General features: G+C 37.1%; 1 protein-coding gene across 1 annotated transcript; it reads right to left on the bottom strand.

The window, feature by feature from the left end:
* Nucleotides 1-19,141: 19,141 nt before the first annotated feature.
* On the bottom strand, nt 19,142-24,733 carry mettl4 (methyltransferase like 4). Its single transcript, XM_005798559.2, has 8 exons — nt 24,333-24,733; nt 24,119-24,184; nt 23,376-23,733; nt 23,119-23,188; nt 22,592-22,766; nt 22,409-22,512; nt 21,482-21,573; nt 19,142-19,475 (listed from the first exon to the last, which is right to left on the bottom strand). Exons 1-8 carry the CDS (start codon nt 24,555-24,557, stop codon nt 19,282-19,284), a joined length of 1,284 nt encoding a protein of 427 aa, XP_005798616.2. The 5' UTR covers nt 24,558-24,733; the 3' UTR covers nt 19,142-19,281.
* Nucleotides 24,734-25,688: the final 955 nt, after the last annotated feature.

Here is a 25,688-nt window from a genome sequence, read left to right as displayed (position 1 = left end):
AGCAGTGACGGTTATGGAGTCTAACAGCTGCTGGGAGGAATGATCTACAACATTGCTCATTGTCCAATCTGACGTTGCATCTTTCCAGCTCAGATTTACTTAAAATATGTTGGGCTGGGAAACATGTTAAATTTTTAAATCAGATTCTTTTCTGGTTTTTCAGTCATATTTGTCCATAAGGTCAGCCTTAATTCACTTTAATTAGATTTTTAATTAAGCTTCATGAATCCAGTCTGTAAATGTATTGTTTATTTTTTTCTCGGGGAGGGATGAGGTGACCAAATGACATTATTAATTGGAGTGAGTCATGTCTGTGCTATTTTACTATGCCATTATTTTCAGGGAGATGTTCATAAATGATACAGTCAGTCAGTGTGAAGAGGTGTGGAAAAAGTTGCTTTGGGTTTTTTTGCAAACATTAAGTTTTTTTACACCCACTCTTCTTTGTTTTCACACGTGCATCCGCCTACCCACCGGTTCCCCATTACAAGCATAAACAGTGTAAACAAGCTCAGAGGTGATAGGAGGAGTAGTCCAAAAAGATTTTTAAAAAAAAGTGGAGGAAAGGAGGTTTGAGTCACTCTCCACCTTTAGTCTTTCTGTGTGTCTCCTGCTGCTCCTTCATACCGGATCGGGACGCCTGACTGTTTGACGTGTGTGACAGCGACACAGAGAACACCACACCCCGCAGCTCTGATCTGGTCTAATCATAGCGATCACTGCGGCGCTCTCCCGGCGATCAGCATCCTGTCACCTGCAGGGGGAAAGGTCAGAACAGGTAACATCAGAGGGCAGGTAACTCACAAATATTTCAGCTGTCCCGAACAAATTTTGGAGTGGACAGTTTTTCCTTAGTTTGTGTTTCAAATACTCAGTCAAACACACTGGAAAATATGGTTTGAGTATAAATGGGGGAGATAAAATAGCACGTTTCTCAACCCCATTTTTTATGTTATTGTCTGGGAACCTTTAACGAAACCACCATATATACAACTTCCTGTTTCCCTGCTGTTTTTCAAATTGGAAAGACAAGACAGCAATATGTCAGCAGCCCCTATATGTTTCTATAGGACAGTATTCAAGGAATACCATTTCCCAAAAAGATTAATCTACAAAAATTACATTCTAACAAAAACAATGTAAGCTAAAAAAAAGTGTAACCTTCTCAATAAGTAATTTAAAACCCTTTTTTCACTTTGCAGCAAAATAACCTTATTTTTTAATGGTTGCTGTTAAGCTATTTGCATGTTGCCACTGGTATTGTTGAATATTTCTCATTTCCAAAAAAGTTTCAAACCCATTTTAAAAAAATCCAGTTTTATCACCAGTTTTCTCTCTGGGTCTCCTCTGCTCATGTTGGGGTTTTCCGGGAGCTTCCAGGCAAGCTGTTGAAAAAGGCTCCTCATCCCCGGAGTGCTATTTGTCATGCATGGAACGCATCCAAAACGGGTGACTAAAGTCTGAACAGATGCTTGGACAGCAAGGTGCTTTCAAAATGCTGAACTTCTCACCTTCTCATTCAGATGAGGGTAAAAAGGTGAAAGGCTGATTTAATTCCTTTCAAGAACACTCAGAGATGCTTCCTAAACATCATGTCAAAGACAATCTGTACACATCAACTGTCCAAGCCTTTAATTTCATGTTTTCTTCCACTTCTTGGAGAGTCTTACATGGAAAGTTTTCCAACAAAGCGTTTTTAATTTTTGCATTTTAGATTTTATGTATTCTGGAATTAAAAATATACAATCAATTGTGTTTGAGCTTGTTGATCATGTTGGTTGTGCTCCTTTCCATATCTGAAGCATCACAGACAAATGGTAAACACAAGGCAGTTGAACCTGCAGCTGAAAGTTGCCAAATAGAGATAACTTTACATGCAAAGGAACGTCAATGATTAATGTAGTGACCACAAGAGAAAGTCTTGATTTTAAATGTGAGTTCATAATATGAGGATTAAATTGATGGTTTATACAAAGAGGAAGCAAAAATCAGGAGAGCATTTATTAGAAGACCTACCAAACCAGTTCCCACCCAGGAAAATAAAACCCCATCTTCCTGTGAGTCCACACAATGAATAGAGACATGTGTTTGAAAAAACTCTTGCAGCATTTTGAGCAGCATTGTCTGTCTGATGTACACAGACATGCAACATGTTCCGCATAAAAAATAAAAAATAAAAATAACATTCACCAGAACTCTTTACATTTGTGAGCCATGCAGGGATTTGGTACAATATAGCGAAAGGAGGCAGCTGAAAGTCTTACTTTTTCCACACAAATTCACTCTGTGTTTTACTCCTGACAGTTTTACTGCACTACAAAAATGCTGCTGTTTTGATGTTATTCTGGGGACATGATTGTTCACACCACTCAAACAAGTTTGTCTGCATTTAGTTTTTTACATTTTCTAGCATGTTTTTTTGGGAATAGAAAGTTTCTTCAAGCTTTTGCCAAACATGTGTTGGTTGGTAGGAAAGTCAACTTGGTGATTCATAATTAGTTTATTTGGCTTATGCAAAGCAAATAAACTCTGCTATTGTGATTATAGTGCATAAACTTGTAGAATAAGCATTCTGTGATAGATTTAATTTAGTAGAGTGAACTGTGAAAGCTATCAGAGATTTAGTACTAAGAGAATATACATAAAAAGTGAAATGAACAATTAAACAAAGAATGTTCTGAATAAATGGAAGAAAGACTTTTATATAACTACCTGAAACTTCCCAAAAAATAATCTACCAAGTTGACTGTTGTATGAAAACTTATCTGTGGAAAAACATGTCTAACAATGCTAATTCAAGTTAGGGCTTAGTGATAGAAAGAAACTCTGCAGATTTTTAAATACATTTTATCTTAACATATCCTTATATTATCTACTTCTGGAAAAGATAGGTCATAATTTACACATATATACATGACTTTTAACAGGGAACAAACACTTGATGATGAATATTAAGCTGACATAAGACAAAGTTTCATGATTTAGAGTGTGTTTTACCCACAAAGATTTTGTCAGAACTATTTAAATAGACTCTTCACATAAGACTACTAAATTAAATACTTCAATCATATGTTTTATTCTAGCTGCTTTTATATCTGTTTTTTGGATGCACTTCAATCACTTTCTATTGTACTCTAATGACATTTGTCACTATAAAAGTCCTTGTAATCACATCTAATAGGACAAACGCTGCAGTGATCAACTTGAAGCACTTGGTATCAATACTGTTGTTAAATTACAACTTTTTTGAAAAATAGCGAGTTTTTCCCATTTTGTCATATTTTATTTTACAAAATCTGATTCATGCTTTTGGACATTCAAATTTTTGCCACTGCAGACTGTACTGTAAACATATTTAACTACAATAGTGAAAAGAAAGTAATCTTGCTTCTAGAGTCTTACATATTTTGTGAATAACTTTAGTTTTCAAATTAAGGTTATTGTATATTCACTGGTTAATCAGCTGTAGATTTTCAAAGTCAACAAACTTCAATGTTTTGGTGAGTGAAGTGGCGAGTCAAAAATAATATTACTGTTGGTAGTCACAGTAGTAGAGTGACAAATAAGAGAAACATACCACCACCGGTATTTTAGGAGACCAATGACATGCTCCACAAAGAGACAGGAGTAGAAGTTTGTCAGGCACATGGTTGAGTCTCATATAACTTGCACATTAATACCAGAAAATTCTGGTGATCCCTGATTCCTTCCTAATTCTCCCAATTGTAAGTCTTCCATAAGTGGCAGTGAATCCATAGTGCTTTAATACACATAAGTGTCACCAAAGTATTTAAATGTTTACAGCAATCAGTCTGACTGTCTCACATCTAACACATTAATGTGATTAACACATCTAATGTGTTAATCTGTGTGGTACGTAACCCTAGTGATCATCTGAGAAGGAGAATGTAAGAAAACTTTGAAATGTGCAGTTTTTTTGATTTACGATTTAAGTTGGCTAATAGGGCTTTTTTAGTTTGAAAGCTCATTATGTGCAGTTTTGACTCTCCAGCGGGAGCATAAACAACACCACTGTTTCCAATGCATATGATAATGTCGATTAAAGTTTGAGATGAGTGAAGTAAAATGTTTAGTGTGGCTTCAATTCTCCACTTTACCATCTGTGTCACCAGTTTCCTCTGGCTCTAGAACCAGTGTACCTATGGGTCAACATTTGCATCAGTCACTTCTCACCATTCTCACTGTCCCATCAGTTTTGTTTGTTGAAGAACCTTTGCGTGGAAAGTGACATACACCAGTTTCAGGCTGTGTTTTGCTCATATCAACATTTATAAATGAGACCCCAGGTCATTTATTCTTTAACATGTTAAAACAGAAAGTTGGAAAATTACATATTTTAGCTTTAACAAGACAAAACATTTTCAAATGTGTTATTTGAAGATTTATTTTAAATATAACTATTAATTTAAAAAGTAACTCAGAGACGACTCCATTCTAAGAAAATATATATGTTTCTTATTTTTTCTATAGGTTAAAAAATGTTAGTTTTTTTTATCTATTTGACGCATGAAAGTAATATTATATTAGTGAGTAAAATGTATGTGTGTGTTGTGTAACCTTCTCCAAGGTAAGACTCTGAGTTTGACTTAATTTAAAAAATACCTTAGAAAATAGTTTTCAGTGACTTTCTCTCTGTGATAATGGTCTACATATTTGGGTTTTTTCTTATATAATTATTTAATTATTTCTTTCAAAATTTTTCTGATCTTAATCTAAGTTATTCAATTCAATTTTTGTTTTTGATGAAGTGTGAGTCAGCACATCCACTTTATAATAAGTGCATAAGTGCTATTAAAATGTCGAGCTCACCAGAGTCGGATCATTCCCACTGCTGTTTTTGCCACAAGCTGTCTGTCAAAAATCTATTAATTTGTCAAAGGTTATTGGCCTGTCATCGCGCAGCATTTTAATAAAGCTGTAGGGCTTTGATAAGATCTTCATTTAATTGACAGCGAGCATATGATAAAGCCCACTTTATTTATTTCCTCGCTTTATTTATATCCCTCAGGAAAAGGGATGTTGTGCAGATTGATTTCAGCGTTAGAGATACATCCTTCCTTCCAGTGCTGTTGGAACTGTATGAAAAGTCGTGTATAAGTGATCTGATTTGAACTGCCCAGCAGGTTTTTAAAAAGAGGACAGCAGCCCATGGACCCTGAGGCTGTTCTCCCTTCATGCATGTTGTTTCTGGTATGCTAGTATTCTGAGCTGGCACATCACCTTCCCATCAAAGAGGCACATCTGGCCCTCCTGGAGCTGTAGTCAAATGTCACCCTGACCCCCTCCTCTGAAGGAGGGACGCCATCCCGGTGTTGTGTTAGAAAATCAGTCATCTCAATGCTTCTGCTGTGCCACTGCACACAAGGGCTGCCTACTGGAAACCTTATACCTCTTTAACTTTTCCACATTTTATCATGGTACGACTAGAAACCTTGATGTTTCCTTTTAGGGGGGTTTGTGTGATAGACTGAAAAGATTTGTGGCAACCGAGCAGTTTGCTGTTTTAATTTAAATTTTCATTACTATTTCTTATTTTTATAGTCTTTTTTTACTATGCATATTAAATAATATTATTTGTTTGAGCGCCGGTGGTTTTCTAATGCTAGCCTCACAAATAGAGAAAATCTATGTTTTTCTTTCTAAATCTAATCTATGGAAGACCCTCATCTGAACTAGGCATTAACGTCATGAACTCAGCAGTTCAGAAGTTTAGATCACAAAGTTGTGATTCAATGATCCCCTTGTTTTTCCCATCAAAAACATTGGAGTTAAGTGTCAAATTCATCCGTTTTTTTTTTCTGCTGTCTGTAAGAAATCACAAAGACAGATGCTTGTTCTCCTGCATGATAGATGTCTCAGGACAAAAAGTACCTCTGTGCCCCCTTAATCCTCTTAATGTTTGATTCGCCTTTACTTCTTGACTTTTCTGTTTTGTGCCTTTGCAGACCTGATTGAGACGATCTTAGACTGGCCGCGACAGGTTAAGTAGGGCACAAGAGAAAGCTCTCTGCAGGGCCGACCTGCTGCTAACTCACATTAGCACATACATCTGTTTGAGGAGTTTTCCTTGCAGGCTGATAAGTCATGTCGTCTCTGACACTTTTCCCTGGACAGAAGCTCCACTCCACAAGATGAAAATGGACTCGGGGTCTAGAAAAAGAATTTCCAGCCAAACCGTTTGTTCTTTCTTTTTCTTATTGACTGTGGCATATTTACTTATTGAAATCCGCTTATGGTAATTTCTGATAATGTGACAAATTATGAAATCCCACGCACGTCTTTGGTCTTTCCTTAGGGCTGATCTTCTAATTTGATGCAGGACGCTGGTCTCTTGTTTAGACATCTGTTGAATAAAACGTAATGTTCCGCATTTTTTATATTTTTATGCACTAAATGTGATTCAGGAACGCTGCCCAGAAAACTGTTTGTGTAACTAGGAATTTGTGTCCTCAGAGCTGTCATCCCTGGAAGCAAAAACTTTTTTCCATCTTTCACTAAATGCCTCTGACTCAAGACTAACAGAGAAACTAATCAGATTGTCTGAATGTGGCTTTTCATTTGACTGATGTAAGCTGAAAATATAGAATTATGCAACATTTTACTAAAACAGTTACAGTCTATACTTCACATGCCTTATTATACTTCAAGCTAAGGTTTCCTTCATACAGTATCAACATCAAGCAACAATGTCAAAAATCAGTTAGGGTTCAGAGTCTTTGTGAAAGGTACAAACTCCCAAACTGGGTTGAAACCAATGTTTCTTCCTGAACAATGTGCACATACTCATCTTATGAGCTTGTTTGAAATAAATCCTTCTTTATTCAGAGTTTTCCAAGAAACATTTTCACACAGGGATTTTGAAAGATGACAAAAAAATACTTTTTAACACACTTACTGTTTGTGTAAATCAAAGCCTCTAGTAGATGTGTGAACGATTATGTTAATTCTTTTGTTAAAATGATAAATTTAATGGATTCGCAATGAATTTTAAACACTGAGAAATATACAGAAATCTCGCCTCTGTTATGACACTGATTGATTGACTGATAGTAAACTCACTTTAATAGTTGTCTAAATAGTTTCTGACAACAGTCAGACAAATCATGTATTTTATGTTAAAATGTTAGAATGTGGAATAATTGTTTTGTGAAAAATTGAACTTCTTCAGTTTGTTTCTTCTGAGAGTTGCTTCAAAGATTCTCTAATCTAAACATGGCCTGAACTTCCCTCATTCACTTTATAATTTTTCCTGATATCGTTAAATTTACTGTACCTATGACACTTAAATGGATCCATTGCTCAGGAAATAAAGCCCTTCCTTTTATTAATTTTTTCTGACCACATCTGGAATTTCTCTTGGTGAGGATCAAATGTGAAGTAATGACTGAATTTAAGAAAGAAATCAGATTAGCCATAAAATAAAACATTTGTCAGTGTAGGATGCAGACTTGTAATAATTAAGGATGTAATGTTGCCAGACTTTGGTGCAAGCTAGCTACCTGGTCATTCAGACATGTTTACATCAGTCACTGTCAGTGACCCTTATCAAAGTTTCTTTTTTCACGTTACGTCAAGGACAACCTCCAGTTCATAAAGCCAAGACTCTCAAGGACTCTTGTATGTGGTGCTAAAACATTATACAACTTCCATCATATAAAAACTGCTTTTTACTGGCATTTCTATGCTTAACTACCAATTGTTTGTCTTTATCTCAAAAGGTGGACTATTTTATTTTTTAAGTAGAAAAAAATCTTCAGTTTAGCTGATCGATGTGCAAACAAAGGCAGCAGTGGTGCCACAGTTTAAGCAGTCAACTCACACTGCTGTATAGATCAGATCTTTATGCAACAGAAGACAATGAGTGACCTTTGTAGAGTATTGACTCAGACTCTGTGAGTTGGTGTTGCGGCATTGAGCTGACTACTGGGAAGTTATCAACCACTTATTTCTCCCAAGGTAATGGTAATTTGAATTATCATTAAGGAAAGTAAGAAAACTTTTCTTTTTAGGGATTTCAGAAGCAGATTTGGCTTGAAACTTTTATTTATGACCACTTTTGCTGATTTTACCCTGGTCAGTCCAGATGAAATGGGAGTTTTTAACCTTCAAAACTGGACAGCATGTAACTTTTTTTTCAAAACACTTAAAACCATTCCCTTTTCTAAAAAAAAAAAAAATTAAATAGGTAAAAGTAAATGGTGTCAGTATCAATAGATATATTCTTCCCTAATATTATTCCCTGCCTAGCATTATTAAAAGTTTGGTCAATGCATTTTTAATTTAAAAAAAATGTCTAAAAACAACAATCTTTCATTATTTTTGAATGTTTTATACATATACAATATAACTGAACTAAAAAAAGATAAAATTTAATGTAATTTATCCTCACAAAAAATGTCTTCAGTTTATATAAACATCTGGTTTCAAATGTGAGATTTCTTTTCAATACATTACATTGAACAGTCTTTGTGAAGCCCTGTAGGCTTAAGGAAGTGTTGGAACTTCCTACTTACATAGATCAACATCAAACTATCTTCAAGTCTGACATTTATTACAACACAAATTCAAATTTAAATGTTTGCTGTTATTGGAACAAATGGCATTTAATGCACCCTGACAGATGCCAGACCGCATAAACCTCTCTGGGATTTAAGATGTATATCTCAAACCACATCAATGGCCTCCTTATTCCATTTGTTCCCATCAGCTTGCACTCCAGGCTTTAAATAGGACTTTATAATGACATAACAGTGTTTCCGGCAGTTTAGAGAAATCCATTTCTAAGACACTTACTATTAATCTGACCAGAAGTGGAAATGATTCAGACGGTCACAAACATACAGACATGTTTAACATTTTATGTTTGTTTTGTTTTTTTCTTTTTGTGAAAGATGAATGTTTGTGCAGGAGATATTTTAGGGGTTCTTACTTTTTTCAAGAACTAAAGATTTATTTTCAGCTGGTGTTAACAACGGTGAGATGGTGAAACATTGTGCTGCCAAGTGGCCCGGCACTGGAGAGCGACAGGCCGGATGACAGGCCGGGGCACACAGTGGCTTCAGTGAGTCACCGATATGGGACAGCGATGACATGCCGTCACTTCAGCATCTGCTCTCCTGGTCTCTGGAGCTCCAAAGTTTAGGAGGAGGGATTATTTTGACTGTATTGGTGAAGCTAAGTGGAAAAGAGACAAGAGAGGGCAAAGGATGAAGAATATCAGAAAGTCCCATAGATAAAACAATGAGGCAATGGGAAATGTTTTGGAGGAAAAAAAAAAATCAAGTTGACGCATTTGAAAGTGCGTGACTGTTGCTGAAGGTGACCAAAAACGTCATACTGTATGTTTACTTGAAAGGGGAAGAGCCCAGAAGGCCGATGACATCAGCACATGAAAATAAATATAAGAAAAAAAACCTAGACATCACTTAACACCCATTTCACCCCACCGGTCACAATAGTTATAGGACTAGAAATACCTAATTTTCAGGTAAAGTTCAGTAAATATGAGAGAATAACATAATATGTTGTAAAGCTAAAAAAAATATATATATTTTACTGCCTCTAAGAATAAGCACAATTTTGACAATGTTGAATAACAATTATCCAAATTACATTAACAAGTGAATGGTTAAAAAAAAAAATCACAAAAGGACAGGTTGGGTAGAAAATCTAGAAAATCCTCCATAGTGGCAGAACTAATACAACTTCTGTTGTTCTTCAATGCCATAACAACTTTGGAAATGTCATAAGTTATTCAAATTAACATGTCTTCATATTTAGAAGTCAAGAACAATCAGTGGGAGATGAATTGGTTTCTTTGGTTTTGTGCTAAATGATTTGCAAACATAATTAGATGAATCATGAAGGAGCTGGCTCAGAGCCAGGCTTTCATGAATAAGCAGAAACTAAATTTGTTCAGAGGTACGACTCCTCATTACACTGAGACATGTTTCAATTTCACCAAATTAGATTTGTTCATGTTGTTGTAAGCCTCCTGAAATCCTCCAAGTGAAAAGATCTGAGAACCACAAAGACCATAATCCTTTCTGTATAGACGTTTAATTCACACAAAACCAAATAAACAATCCTGGCCCATGGAAACACACTTAGCATCAATAAGGCCAAGGTCACCTCAGATAGCAGTGGCATCTTGTGTTTAAAGAGGCCAAGTTTAGTCTTGGTTTCACCTGGTGTCCATTTCCTGTTTTCAGATCTGATGTTCTGATCACTAATTGGTTACTGTCATTTTATAGAGCTTATTAAATCCTTTGATGTGGTGATTCACATCTCCCATAGTCAGAAGGTGATTTATTATTATTTAACAAGAGCCGGTGGCCCATTGGGAACACCCCACCTCCCATCAGATCTCGCTCCCACACCCACTGAACAACACACTGTATTTAGTTCTTTGTACCGAGGGTGCAAATATCATTTAACTTATTAGAGCTGCTTTTATTCAGAGTACATATTTTCATCTCAAACTCTTTGCTTAGTGAAAATGAACATGAAGATTTTGATGAGGTCTGTAATTTGCAATCAGCTAATTGGGATTTCTTCTGCACTTAGAGATCTAAAAGATATTTGAACATTGTCATTACCTGCTCTGCTTATATGATACTGTGTATCCTATCATGTTTTCTTCACATTTACTGTTTGTTCCCATGTGCTGTTTCCTGTGTATTTTAAAGGGGCAGTGTTATGCAAAATAAACTTTCTTAAGATTTATATCATGTTAAAATGTCATTCCTTCATCAAAAACTTACCTTGAGTGTGACTTTGACTTATTTATGTATGTTTCAGGAATACAATGTGCTGCCTTTTTACCCAAATCCCCGCCATAGAGCTTCCAGAGAGATTCCAGCCGAGATTCCACCTCAAATAGCACCGGTGCCCCACTCTGACTAGCAGCACTAATTAGGAAACTCCTGATAAAACTGCATGCCTACTGAGCTTATGAACTACTCTAAGAGCAGCTGGATGACATGGAGAAGCATTGTTGTGATTATGTGCTGAAGGGGGAGTGTTGGAAAGAGTAGGAGGTTCTTAAAGAAACAGAGCCCAACTTTAAGATGTCAGACACGCTATGATGCAAAGTCAAATTTATTTTAAGTTTCCATGTTCATCCATGTCACCCCTTCATTAACACCATTGTATAAGAGTAGACAAAACATGTAAAGGTAGATATCCACTTTGATGTCCTTTCTGCAGTACAAGACTCACTGAAAAATTTGATATTAAGGGGGGAAAACTAAAGGCTAAAAGCATCCATTGCTCTAAAGTTAGGTAATCTGCAGGTGGTCTGGACCATCTTTGAACTTGTTCAGTCAATACATGACTGGCACTTGTGAGAACACAACAAAGGATTTCCTCATGAACTTATCTGCAACACCTTCTTAATGATTACAGGTCTGCCCACTCACCAAAGAAGAAAAAAATGAAATGTGATGATTTAATGATTTGATCACTAACTGCTCTTCACAGCTAGCAAAGTGCTTAATTACCGGCCTTTTTTCCTCCTTTGACATTTACTTTCACCTTAAAGTCTCATCCAACAGGAACAACTTCTCCCAAAGCTCACAGCATTTCAGCATTTAGACAGTCAGGTCTAACAAGACTGTTCTCTCTTTTGCAAGCTGATGAGCTGGATCTTTCTCTCCCCTCTTGAAAATGAGACATTTCAGTGTGGTTATTGTGGCTATCTCCTGGTTTTGATTTACCCTCCTTAATCTCCTTTCTATAAATTCCTGCTTTTGCTTAGGTACATTTTTCATTGTTGAAATATTTCTAAATTATTCCTTGTTTAGAATCCATGCAGACCTAAATATCAAAATATGCCTCATTTCTTGAACGTTTCGGTGCTGATCTGGGCTCAGATAGTTGTTAATTGTTAGATGATTTCTAATGAGTGATAGCACAAGGACCCAGGATAAGACTTAAAGGGTCAGAAATAAAGTTGTGGAGAAGAATGTTTTGTTGTTGCCACATTTTGTTGATAGTGATTGATTAAGGAACAAAAAGGGGAAACCATCCAAGGATGTGCACTGTACATCCAGAGCTATAATTGAAGAGTGAAGAATGAAGCTTGTCTTTGTTACATGGGAAGATGAAAGTCTATTTTTTGAGGATCTATCATAACATGGAGCCAAAAGGTCATGAAGTGATTTCAGTTTTCTGCTATGAATCCCATTTCATGCCAAAGATAGACCGCCTGAAAGTGGTAAATCTGGAAGCCACTGCATTATTTTATTTTAATTTGTTTGATGATTTTGCAATATCATCAAATAATTTTCTTTTTTGGAATATTGCATAATAGACAGGGACATTTTTATGTCAACACAGCAGCTGTAGGAAAGAGGGAATTATGGTGAGATATTAATCAACTTATTGTACTATTTTGGTCAAAAACTTTGTTACTTAAATAATCATAATAAACAAATGTCTCTTAAATAATCCATCGGCTTTGTCAAATATTCTCTCCCAAAATACAGTTCTCTGGAAAAGTACTCATACCTCTTGATCTTCTCAACATTTTCTTGCTACAAATCTAAAAGTATTCTATAGTAACGTCATGGACCAACACAAAGTAGTCCACAATGAATGAGGGAAAAAAATTGTGGGGATTTTTTTTTACAAACAATAAATCTGAACGGTGCACATCCTTAACTCACATAGAGCTAAATTAAATCCATTGCAACCAAGTGTACCTTTATGAACTGAAAACTATTTATTATTTTCTTGGGCTTCACAATTATACATGAATTTGTATTTGTGTAGTGCATAAAGTCCTAAAACGATAAATTTATAGTGGTTGTAACATGACACAATATGGAAAAGTTCAAAAGACATGAAAGCATGTAAGATGCTTTAAACCCTGCATAAATCTTCATTAATATTTAGTCGTTTTACCAGCATCCTAAGCATTAAAAACACCTTCAGCAGGGGTTCCTGGCCAATTAGTTGGCATGTCTTTCCCTAGCAGAGATTAATTTTCCTTCACATTTAAAAATATCCATTAGTTTGTTTACACTTTGAATACTGGAATAACCTGCAGCAACCCATTGCTGAAACTCCATCTAAAGATCGAAGCATCAGAATCTTTATACTAATCTTATTTTATGCTAAAAAATACCATTTTAAAATAGAAATTACAGCTTCAGACGAGAATCTTGCTTTGCTACATGCTTTTTCACAACTTTCCTGAAATAAACGGAAGCAATACAGCAAGCCGGCTAAACTGAAAGGCAAACAAAAAGAGCTTTCATGAACTGTTCTTTCTAACAAAGCCCAAGGATTTGTAAATCTGGCACACAGTGATTTCCTGCCTTCTGCCATCCACCTGTCAGCCATTCTGACACCTAAACTGCTAATAACCCCAAATTTATCTCCTTCAGCGACTTTTGGACTGACTGCTCGTGTTCAGGCGCACAAATAGTCCTTTTTTTCCCCTCCGTGACACCTTTTTGTTGACTCACCGACACACGCTGCTCTCCGACAGACAGATCTTTACATGAGAGACATGGGGGTACCTTCTGAATGAATATGGATGGAGCTGTCCATCTGTCTATCTGCTTCGGATCTCCTCTGGCACTGAATGCTAACGGGGACTAGCAGGCTACTGGGAAGTCTCTGAAAATGATATAAATTAGCCTTTTTTAGGAAACAAAGGCAAAAGGATTGTTATCAGCCTTCAAGAACAGTTTCAGGTACATTGCCCTTTCAGTATAAAATGGCAGCTGTGAGTTGGCTGTCAAAGATATTAGCTGAAGATAAAGAGATGAGGAGTTTCATGCATACATGTAAAAGAAGTTAAGTTTATTCATAAAGCACCTTTTAGAGTCACAAAGTCATAAAGCACTGTACAAAATAAATTATGGGTAAGTTAACCTACCACAATAAAACCATAACACAAGATCTTGGGAAATTAAAATAGTTTTCAGATTGTTTTTAAAAACCTCCAAAGAGTCAGCAAAACAGAGCTGCAGATGGGAAACTGATGATCCAGACTGGTAAAAAGAGCATTAGTCCAACAAACTTGATGACACAAAATCACGAGTAATATTCTCTGGAGCTCCTCGGGAGTCCATGTCTCATACTTCATCTTTTAAATAAAAAACAAAATAGAAACAAGAAATAGATCTGGTGTGTGAGTCAAACTCTAATGAGGAGTCAAAACGTAACACCTAGATTTTTCACATTAGATTTTGTTTCTGGGCAAAAAGAAGGCTGATTTTGGATTATTGGTGACTAGGAGTTATTATAAGGCCAGTCTGTTTTGTGTTTAAGAGCCATTGAGTGGAAAACACAGGTTCTCCAGCTGGTACAATTGGATATCATCTGCATGGATGTGACATGAAATGTCAGAAACATATCCAGCTTACAATAATTTATCGGATCAGGAATTCTGTCCCAATGCAGCAGACAACAGCAAAATGAGGAGTTGTACTGGTTCTTATTTAGACCAGTCGGCAATTAAGAATCTCCGATTATTATTACTATTATTCCATTCTTACATAATGTTAAACCTTTGACAAACGCACAGTAGCTAATATCAAGATTTCCTTATTACAGGGCAAAACTTAATGCTCATTCTGGAAAGAAAAGTGCTACAAGTTGGGATTTGACATGGACTACACCTACAGTAATATCACACTCACTTCTTGATAATTTTAAGAAAGTGTCTTCACACTTGGTATTGAAGTTCGTTTTGAGTGATAACTCAACTCGTTATCTCAAACACGTGTCAATGTGAAAAGCACCTACTCTATTTCTCCAACAGCTACAAATGTGTTGTGTTTTGACCAGGTTCTACTGGTGAGATTAATGTTTTTGATGCAGAAAACACTTTTTAATTAATTCATAAAACATCTCATTGAATAGAAAGCCATGACAAATACATATATCACTGCAGCAAAAAAAAAAAAAGCAACACAGGTTCATTTCAGATTGGAGGAAGAATACTGCACCAAAGCTGGTAAACTTTTGACTTGATGATGATGTCAACTTGGGGACAGATCAGGACAGTTGAAAACAAGTCTTGCATCACCAGATATTCCTCCCCCGTGGTAAAGCAATTATTTGCCTGGAGTATGTTTACTGTTACAGCAACATTTCTTTGATGGCACAAGAAAGCCCACAACAAACATGGATATGTATTCCCACAGCTAAATACAGCGCTGTGAAAAGTAGATGGTGATTTTAAATAATAATGAGATAAAAGCTGCTCGAATTAACCTGGCTTTATGTGAAAAAGTGATTGCCCCCTAAATCTAATAACCACTTTTGCCATCGTTGGCAGAAGCAGCTGTTGCTTTTAAAGCAATCTTTGAGGAGGATTTTTGTCTCACTCTTCTTCACAAGAGTTTTTAAGCATGAATGACCTATCTGACTGTTTGCACTTTGACCAGGTCACTCCAAAATGTTCATATACTTTAAATTAAGGTCTTGTTCAGCTCTTCAACCTAAGGTTCCCTCTCCTGGGAAGGTTTACCTCAGTACAGTGTTTTCTCCATTTGTGGATAATGACTCACTTTGGTTCGCAGGAGTCTCAAAGTAAGTATTCGATTTCTAAAACTTTGCTTCAAACCTGTTTTTTTAGATTGCGCCATGATGTGTTGCCTTTGAGAATTTGTAGCCTACCTCAAGTTGTCAGACGGGTTCTACTGAAAGAATTTCATGATTTTGGTTTTGCAGTGATAAGGTCCGTGTGGGGCTGCAGGGTGGTGCAGTTGGTAAACACTGCTGTCTTGCAACAAGAAGTTCCAGGATTCAAACAAAAGTTCTTTTGAATTGTTCACTCGAAGACCGCTTTTTGTATTTACTCAGACTATTGTCTGATATATAAATGTTATTGATAATCTAAAACATGTAAGTTTAATATGAAAAAGGGAAAAAAAATGAGAAAATTTGTATCAGGTTATCCAAATTTCTGAAAAAACTAAGCCTTTTAGGGGAAAGAAACTATTTAATACATATTAGTAAATAACTAAAAGCCATTTTGACTACTAGTTTGAAACGGTGAGTAGTATTAAAATAAAATAGAAAATAGATCAACTAAGATATCGCTGCTCCTTTTATAGTAAAAGTAGAATTAGATGAAAAATGAAACAGGTCTTTTATAGAAACCTGTGTTGAGTTTTAATTATAAAACTCCTCTTTTGAAATGTAACAACATACTAAAGCTGCTGCCTTAAACATCAAGAGCTAGTGGTAATAAATGTATACCTTGGGAAATGTCTTCAGGTTTGCACGCTCCACTGCAGATTACACATTCCCTCTGAAGAGGACTGATGAAACTACTAAGTGTGCTGCCCTTTCATGGCTATTTTAGCCAGACAAATAAAAGTATTTCTAGTAAACACAAGCATGTAGGACTGGCGTTTTTATGACAGTAGCAGACGGGAAGAAGAAGCACCTCTTAGGAAATAATTATCTCCACAATCCCTGCCTGCAGCCTCCTGTGGGAGATTTTGGCCCTGACGACGGCTGGTCTGCTATGCGGCTGTTTCTGAACCACAGGATTTGTTTTTCATCCTGTGAGCAAAGTTATTGACAAAGCTTGGTACTATTTGGAACATTATTTTCCTGGAACCCTTTAAACATAACATCTTTTGGAAAGTTTGAAAAGAATTGCCTCTGATGATGTGCAATATTCTCCTGGGGCAAAGTATTTTATCCATTCTAAAATCAGAATACTCATATATTGTTGGGTTTTTTTCCATCTCCTATTATTTTCTAATACTTCAGAAAATAATCTATTATCAGCCCTATTATCAGGGCTATGAAGCCCTGATAATACATCAGGGCTTCATAGCTTTTACAAAACATTGACTTGGCTGATTGTGTTGAAGTATGGTGTTGGCAGCATCAGGCTGTGGGGGTATTTTTCTGTCAGAGGAACATGCTCACTTCACAAAATTGATGGCCTTCCACAGGAAGAACTTCATGTGGAAATATTAAAGGAGCAGCATTATGTAAAACTGACTTTTTTGTGCTTTACAAAATATTATAATGTTATTCGCCCTTCAGAAACATACCTAGAGTTCCTTCCATCTTGGCTTAAGGACAATAAAAAATGTACAAAGTGTGTCTCCAAATACTCTGCAATTTAGGAAATTTTACTTGGTAATTATAACAGACCTGAGACAGGAAACTTTTATCATAATTTCATTTCAGACAGTAAGAAAACAAAGAAAAAAATACATTTACTTAAAGGTATTGCAAACTTCTGTTTTCAACTGTTTTTTAGAAAAAGAAAATGTTTGTATTTTCTGAAGTTTTAGCACAAAAAAACCTCTCAGGCTAGTGTTAAAGTCAACATCAGCATGTTAGCAATGTAATGTCTGTGTATTAATCTCAATATTCACAGTAAAACTAGCTAGCCAAAGGGTAGCCAGAACACAATGAAAGAAAAGAACTACTGTGGATCTGGTAAAAGACACTGGGTTGCTGATTTTTCGCGGCTCCATCAGGGGAGCAGGGGAGCTGTGTGGTGAGGTCTTTGTGCTGGTGCTTCATCTTTAGTTTGACAGGAACCCCAGCTTTCACTGGCGCCTGCGAGAGAGATGATGACCTCATTCTTTGGTGCATTGTGATCTTTTAGAAACCGATGACGTAATCTCAGATGCTGGCCATCGTGTAAGAGCAAAAAAACAACTAAAAGGAAGATAAAGTAAAAGAAGAATTATTCTGAAGTTATGGCATCATGAAGACTAATAGATTATTTTTATAAACAGCTGACAAAAATAGCCAAAGAACAAAAACCTTTGTAGATGAAGTTCTGACAGAGCTTGAGACTCTGACAGATAATAAAGCACGTAAACCCAAAAAAATGGTATTGAAAAGCAAGTGATACCAACATGAGTCATGGAGGTGACTTTGAATGAATGTAATAATAAATTCTGAATAGAATGAGAATATTAATAAAAAAAAATCAAGGCTCCTTTATGTGATTGCTTTTTGCTTTGAAGGGAAACAATCAGAAAAAAATTCCTTGGAGACCTGACTGAGGTTTTCAAGCACCTCTCCTCCACAACTTCTCAAAACACATTTTATTCAGACTTTTGACTGATGTCAGTGAAGTCAAGTGAAATAAAAATGCATATTCTTGCAACAATTGCACATTTTAAACAGGCTATTGTTAGTTAAATAATCTGATTACAATAGTTTCATCTGAGCTGCAGACTGATATGAATGTTTAAAAACATGAAGACATCGCCTACAGTCATTTACAGGTTCTGCTCATGTAAATTGAGATCCTTTGCCAGTATAAATGTAGAAACAACTTCAATGGCATTACCATTACATTTTTGTGATGCTTGTCACTTAGATGTGCTAACCACAGAGCAAAAATAGCTGATCACTTCAAAAGATTACAACATAGTTTGGCTGCACAGCAGTAATGTAAAAGGCTCATGGTGGATATGGTGCAAAAGAGTGAGAAATTGGTTCAGAACCAAGTATGATCTTGCTTGTCGTCTTTCATATGCACAATATGTGTCTGTTTATGAGTCTATGTGTTGTAGATGGACAGCATGATGACAGTAACATGTAGGTGATTTTGCTGGAGTCACATTCTAGCTTCATTAGCTTTGATGTGTGGTGTGCTGCAGAGACAATAACTCATCCTCATCTTCCTCAGAGAGCGGAAGATGAGGCCATGCTCTTCCACCACATTTATTAGAAAGACTCCACCCAATGGGCAAAGGACCAGTTAAACATGTGAAAGCATTTGTTTTTAGCTGAAACTGATGGTACAAGCGAATTGTGGAGAAATTGTGGATGATGCTTTAGAAGCAGACCGTCTCTTGCAGCACAAGCCTCTGTTTCAGAAACGTTTTTCTCAACCGCATTTAGAAATTCAGCTTAAAACAGCATAGAAAGAGTAAAAATAGCAATACTTTGATCTTCCCTAAGACACATGCTGTGCCAAGGAGTACTCAAAAGGCTAAAAACCTGGAGAGTTGGGAGTCTGATTGCTGTGTGGGAAGTAGTTGGGTTCAAAACAGCTGCAGAGAAATGCTTTCATCTCTCAAACAACATCATCACTACCTTAAGATTCATCCAGACCAAAAAAGATAAATCAAAGGTCCCACATGCATGCAGATTATAGATCAAAAAGCGATGCAGGAGCAGCAAAATCTTTATTAAAAACAAAGTTAAAGGAAAAAAAAACAGCCGACAGGTGTTGAACTTCGGTCATTTGCTCAGTTACTAGTAAGGCTGGATGCAGTAAGACAGTCACTTTTCACAGGATATCTGCAGTCATGTTTCTGCAGGGTTGTCCGCAGTGTCTTCTGTGGCCACGGCTTTAGAGGTATCTGCAGGTTCCAGGTTGAAGTAGCTGATGTGCTGAAATTTCAGCACCTCGTTTCCCCAACTGGTCCACCCGGGCTGAAGACTCCGTGCAAACAGCTCCAAACACTTGGCTTCAGCTCCAACATACAACTTCAGAACCTCTGTGAAAAATTAAGACAAAGAAACAATGATACCGTGATTGTTACACACAATGTGTGGCCAAACACACAACAGCTCATCTTTCTTGCATTTCAATAACGTAGGATAATGCACTGCCTTGTGTTAGCTCCAGGAACACCTTCTACTGTATAGTGTAGAGTACAGTTGTGCTGAGAATAATAGTAGTGTATTAAAAGAAAAGCATCCTTAAAATAGGATTTTTATGCAAAACACACTGGGAATGCTGCACAGAATAATCCAATCTGGGTTTCCCATTGCTCCCCTGCATGGATCTTTTGTATAAAAGCTCTTCACTTGTTACTTTGTAATAGGCTGAAGACAGAAGAGGCAGCTGCAGAACTCCTTCACACATCTGAACAGTTTTTTCCTCCCTGTGAGGAGTCTGCCAGTGACCTTGGCTTTATAAGTGCTTGTATTCCAGGAGAGGAACACCTGACAGATACGTTTCACTTCCCCTGCTTTCTGCTACTCTGACACTGCCTGAGCCGACACTCAGGGAGTTAATGAGCTCAAAAGTCTGCTCCCAAAACCCATCTAACCTATATGTGCTGAATAACCTTACTTCTTTTCCCCTCTCTGTGTCCGTCAGGGAGACAAAGCCCCTGTGTGGAAATGCCAAACATGCAGCTCAGTGACTAACTCGTCCTTAACTCATGACTCAGCTCTCAAGTTGAAAAGAGAGAAAAAGTTTCACTATGATAAATCTTGAAATGGGACGACACATCTGCACAAGCGAATAGAAAAAAGAAAGAGGTCTTTTCTTTCTGAACAAGTTACAAAGTCTTAGTTAATCCAGTTTGTGGATATTTTTTTCTCTCTCTTTTCAAGATTAAGTAAGTAAAATGTGCTTATTTTTAAAGTTGTGGAACATGATTAAAATCTAAATATCTCTGAATAAAATATAAGAATTAACATTTCAGTGCACTCATCCAGAACAACATTGCTATTTTGGGCTCTCCTCCTGTCCTGTTGTTTTCTTATATCTGAATTGAACTTTTTAACTTATAGGAATCATTCTTCTGTCATAACACTAAAAGATCTGAGACAGACCCACAACCAGCAGAGCCTTCTTGCAACAAAATGCATAAAAAATCGCCCCCCCTCCAAAAAAAAAAACTGCTTTCAGTTTCCAGTGCTGCTTAATCACTCAATATCATCCAGTGAAGCTTAATGAAGGTGCATTTTTTCTTCATTGCCTAACGAAAAGCTTCCAGGTCAGCAACAGCAGATCAACTGGAACAAACAAACCAGTTGTGAATGAAACCTGCAGAGACCCACTGACACAAACAAAGACTCACACATGGAAACCGAGCGCAATCTTTTTCCTAATCTGTTGAATCTCTATGCTGTCCCAGCTCCATGGAGGCATCATTATGATTTAAATCAATGTATTTTAATAATCTCCCTCTAGCTCTACGGGAGGGGAGCTTTTCTGTGCTGCTGAAAGGGTACCAGCAAACAGCAGCCATGTTTCACCCTCCATACTGCACCATAAATTGCATTCCCCTGAGAGGGAATGAGCTGACGTCAAGCCTTCCTTATTCTAAGTTCCTGCATATGCTTTGCCAAGCTCTTACACTTGCATACTGGAGGTGGAGCAATCGAGACAAATCCAACGTGTGTGATGTAAAAGTTTACTTTTTGACAAGTCAGATCTGTCACGATTTCCATTATATGTAAATATGGAAAATATAGACAACTAGTATATTGTCTTCTCTAGTCTACAACAATAACATTCAAAAAGAAGCTCATGTTTTGACTATGTTTAGTCAATATATAGTTCTATTTTGTGAGTTTTGTTTCCATAAAGAGGTGCTTCCCTGGTTCATAATTTCTCATGTAGGTACTGTCCTTATTAATAAAACACAAACAGCACCAGAGTTGGAGTCAGTGGTGTGAAGGGAAGTCGTCCTGCATTTAGATTTTATCAATGCTGCAGCGTTGCCCTCTAGTGGTGCAGAAAAAACACCACACTTTAAGAACTTGCCTGACAGTGATGGCTTCTGGGAGTGCAAAGCTGAGGGGACGCTCACAATCAAACGTTTATCTTCAACTGGAACGTTTGCGGTTTGTAAAGGGCTGAAACAAAAAAAACATAAGTACGGTAAGTATCACCTGGATTTACCTCATCTAAAACTCTGAATTTGGAAACACAAAAGATGACTTGCAAAAGCCCAGTATTTATAGCCTATTGAATCTCTGAATGCACAATTCTCATAGTGGCTTGTGTTAGCTACAAACATAACACCATAAACATGTGTTACGTTAACAGGTGTTATGCTTATCTGTGGAATAACTTTTTCTGCTTGCCATGCCAAAGGTCAACTGCCAAAGCTGGTTTCTGCAGCAGCAAGACATAAAGATAAAGAAACGTCGGTTCTCATGGCAACTTGCCTGTCTGTCTTGTAAATATTTTGCACTTCTCTTGTTCTTGAATATCTGAAGACTTGTACTGACTTTGTGTGTCTCTAACACGCTGGCTTTGTTCTCATCTTGTATAAGCTTCACTAATGTACCTGTTTTTCACCTTAACAACGCTTGGATAATTTTATTTTTCCACCATATCTTTGAGCAGGACAACAATTTTAAACACACAGCCATACCTATGATGAAATGGTTGAAATTAAAGCATTTTCATATGTAAAAATCATCTAGTCAAAGTCCAGATGTAAATCTAATTGAGAATTTGAGGCAAGACTTGAAAATTGATGTTCTCAAATGTCTTTTGTTCAGTCTGAATGAGCTTTAAATGTTTCGCAAAGCTGGTGGAGATGCACCTAAAAACACATGCGGACTTGAATTACAATGAAAAGTGGTTCTAAAACCCAAGAGGGTGGAATATAAATGCTGGACACACTTTTCAGATTTAGATTTGTACCCAAAATGCAGGCTACTGTATGAAGGTCAGTCACACCTCGTGTGGTCGTTGGCAGGACGATACCGACCCAGCACCAGCACTTCATATGGCTTCTTGTGTGGTGAATCTAGAGGAAACACAAACTCCCCCGATGTGGTGACCTGAAGGACGAAAAGTTAGTTAGGATAACCTCCATCTGTGAAACTTACCATAAATCATTTAGCTCTAGATGTCCACTACCTTGACCCAGAACCATTCAGCAACAACTTCTACACCCCAGTGTGGGTACAGCTCGTCACGGACAAATCGGAGGTGGCTGGGCCTGTTTGTTACCCAGGTGACCACCAAGCAGCCAGGAGATCCCAGAAGGGGGACGGGAAGGCGTTTCAGCTGGGATGAAGGCAAAGAGCTGTATCTTCATGGAAAAAATGTATGAGCTCAAACTCAACATGATATACTGTATATATACATATATTGCAAATATATCTTTATATATCCCTGTACGCAGGATCAATATTGCAAATAACTGCTTAGACTGCAATCAAAATTAATTATATGCTTTATGCAAGTAATATGGATTTGCTTGGTGAACATCTGAATGTGTATGTAAATGGATACTGCTTGTTTACAGACAGGGACAGTCAGGAGAAAGCATAAATATTTTTGTGCTGCCTCCTACTCCTCACTTTTGAACTTCTTCTCACTTGTCTAAGCATTTCTAATTGTCCACCACAGTGCCTTGATGAAACGTGTGGAAACCAAATAACCTGCGACTTCTTTTCACAGACTTGTTTTCCCAAGGTGGATCAATGACGATGACATCAAATCTCCTCCCACCTATTTGGGAGAGAAGTGGCATAGAAATGTAATATTGTTCCTGGCAGAATTTATGATAGAATTAAACATTATGCTGGAAAAAAATATATCGCTTTCCTAAAACCATTTAAGTGACCAACAGGTTTTCCAGATGGCTTTAATAAAACTGATAATTTTCCAGATTTCACTTTTTTTTTATTGCACTCACATTGTACCAGTGGTTGTATTCTTGTGAAATCAGAGAGGAGGAATGCAGTGTTAGGAGGTATTATATACTCCTCTCCTATCAGTGGAACCACTGCTGCCCAGGCCTGGCTGTTCTCCGTCACCTGGGAGAACAGGTCGACATGTGAAGCACCGCCTTCCTCCGTCAGAAGTGACTGTGTCCACTCCTGCTCTTCATCGGCCACCAGAGGAAGCTCTTTAGCTATCTCGCAGAGTGCTGCTAGTCTGCAGTCCTGGGAGGGAAGAGGATCTTGGGATGTTTCTGTCTCTCCACTCAGGTATCCAAGTGACTGGGCAGAGTCCACTAAGGCCTTGGTTCCTTCCAGAATAATGCTCCTGATCTGTTACCACAGATATATAGACATATCATGTTTTCTGAATAATACACTTTTTTATTGACATAATTCTATTAGCTGCTACATCCTATTAGATTCTTATAAAGGACTCTAAATTCAAAAACAATAATTATGTTACAATTATCTCTGAAGAAACTCAGTGAAGAAACTTAATCACTAATGTCATTAAAAACAGAACCTTGCAAATAAACTTATCCTTCGTGTTTTTTGGAATTTTAGTGGTAGTGCATAATATTTTAACAGTATGTAAAGGATAAATGATACATAAAAATACCATCCTGTAGACCAAGGAAGGCATCAGCAAGTTGAGAAGAAGCTTCGGGAAGTTTTGCACAGCCCTGGACTTGATATTCAGTCAAAATTTATTCACCTTTTCATGGAAAGCCTTTGCATCAATTTCTCCTTGGTTGAGCTCACCGTGTTTTCGTTTCCGCTTCTGAAATCCAAAACATTTTATTAAATACTGATAACAGAACTACTTATCATTTTAAAACGTGTATATTAAATGGCATCAACCCAAGAACAAGCCTCAACACATTTTGTTTACACTCAAAGAGGTCTAGCCTGCAGCTTAAACAGTCTACCTTTGCGGATTTCTCTGTTTTTTGCGCCATAACAGTGTGCCCTCCATCAACTCTCCCACTCATGTTGTAATGACTCTTTAATATGTGAAAGCATTGTCTTTTAAAATTGCACTTGACATGTGGTTTCTGATGCCCTGTCCATGTGATGCACCTCGTGTAGCCTCGGTCAATGAGCGACTGGGAGTCCAGAACCCAGCCTGAGTTGCTCTGAAGCACCACCGACATCACGAAGGTGGAAGGCTCACCCCGGGGCGGATCGTTAAAGAACTGGTTATTTGCTTGTTTAGTCTTGTGGAGCCGCGCCGTGTGGAAAATTAGATTTCTCTGTAAACGATACTGAAAGGAAAGCGTAAGAACGTAATCCGCTCCTAGCAGGAAGTGAATCGTGTTGACGACATGTGTGTTGGTGGTAACCGAATCGACTCAATGTGCCGGCTCTTTTAAATGAACGAAGAAAGGTAACGCCAAACCCAATTCCAATGAAAATGGGAGGTTGTGTAAAACATAAATAAAAACAGATTATGATGATTTGCAAATACTTTTCAACCCATGTGCTCAATCGGATACATAACAAAGATGAGATATTCAATGTTCAAACGGTTTCTCAACGTGCAGTGGCAAGGAATAGTACCTTCCACAGTCCATAATATCATCAAAAGATTCAGAAAATCTGGAGAAATCTTTGCAGGGGCTAAAATCAACATTGAATACCCATGACCTTTGATCCCTCTGGCGGCCCTGCATTAAAAACAGAGATATTCTGTAACAGCTTCTACTGATTTGGACAAAATGCATGGTATTACATAAATACTACTGCATAAGGACCTGAATGACCAACACATCTCATACTGTATATGGAGGATCAAGGTCATTGAATGGTTTATACACAAGTAGTTTTTAATGTGATTCTCCTTTTAACAGTTCACCAATGGAGAGTTTGGAGAACAAGAGTCATATTTTTGTGATTTGTTTCTCAGTAGCTGTGAGACAAATATGCATTTTGTGCAGCTTATTGCCTTCTCCGGTCAGTGCAAAAAATATTTCCCACCAAAATCATCTACATTAATTTAAAATGTCTGCATTTAACAGGAAAATGGGACCAAAGTCAAGTTGTATGAATTGACCAATAAAGTTGATTCTGATTCTAATGGCATTCTTAAGAAAGATTTTGAAAGACAAATAAAAAAAAGCTGCTAAAATAGTTCAACTTACTTGTGAAGAGTCATTCTATGAGAAGAAACTTTAAACTTTTTCATATTCTTTAAATGAAAAAAAGGTTCACTTGACTTGTTAAGAGGGCACAATTAGAAGCCGAAAGAGCCCAATCTTTTCCTGTGAGCGAAACTAAACGAACAG

The sequence above is a fragment of the Xiphophorus maculatus genome, chromosome 21 (genome assembly GCF_002775205.1).
Source record: "Xiphophorus maculatus strain JP 163 A chromosome 21, X_maculatus-5.0-male, whole genome shotgun sequence".
NCBI lineage: Eukaryota > Metazoa > Chordata > Actinopteri > Cyprinodontiformes > Poeciliidae > Xiphophorus > Xiphophorus maculatus.
Note: the sequence above shows the minus strand (reverse complement) of the source record. Positions and strands in the feature narration are given on the sequence as shown.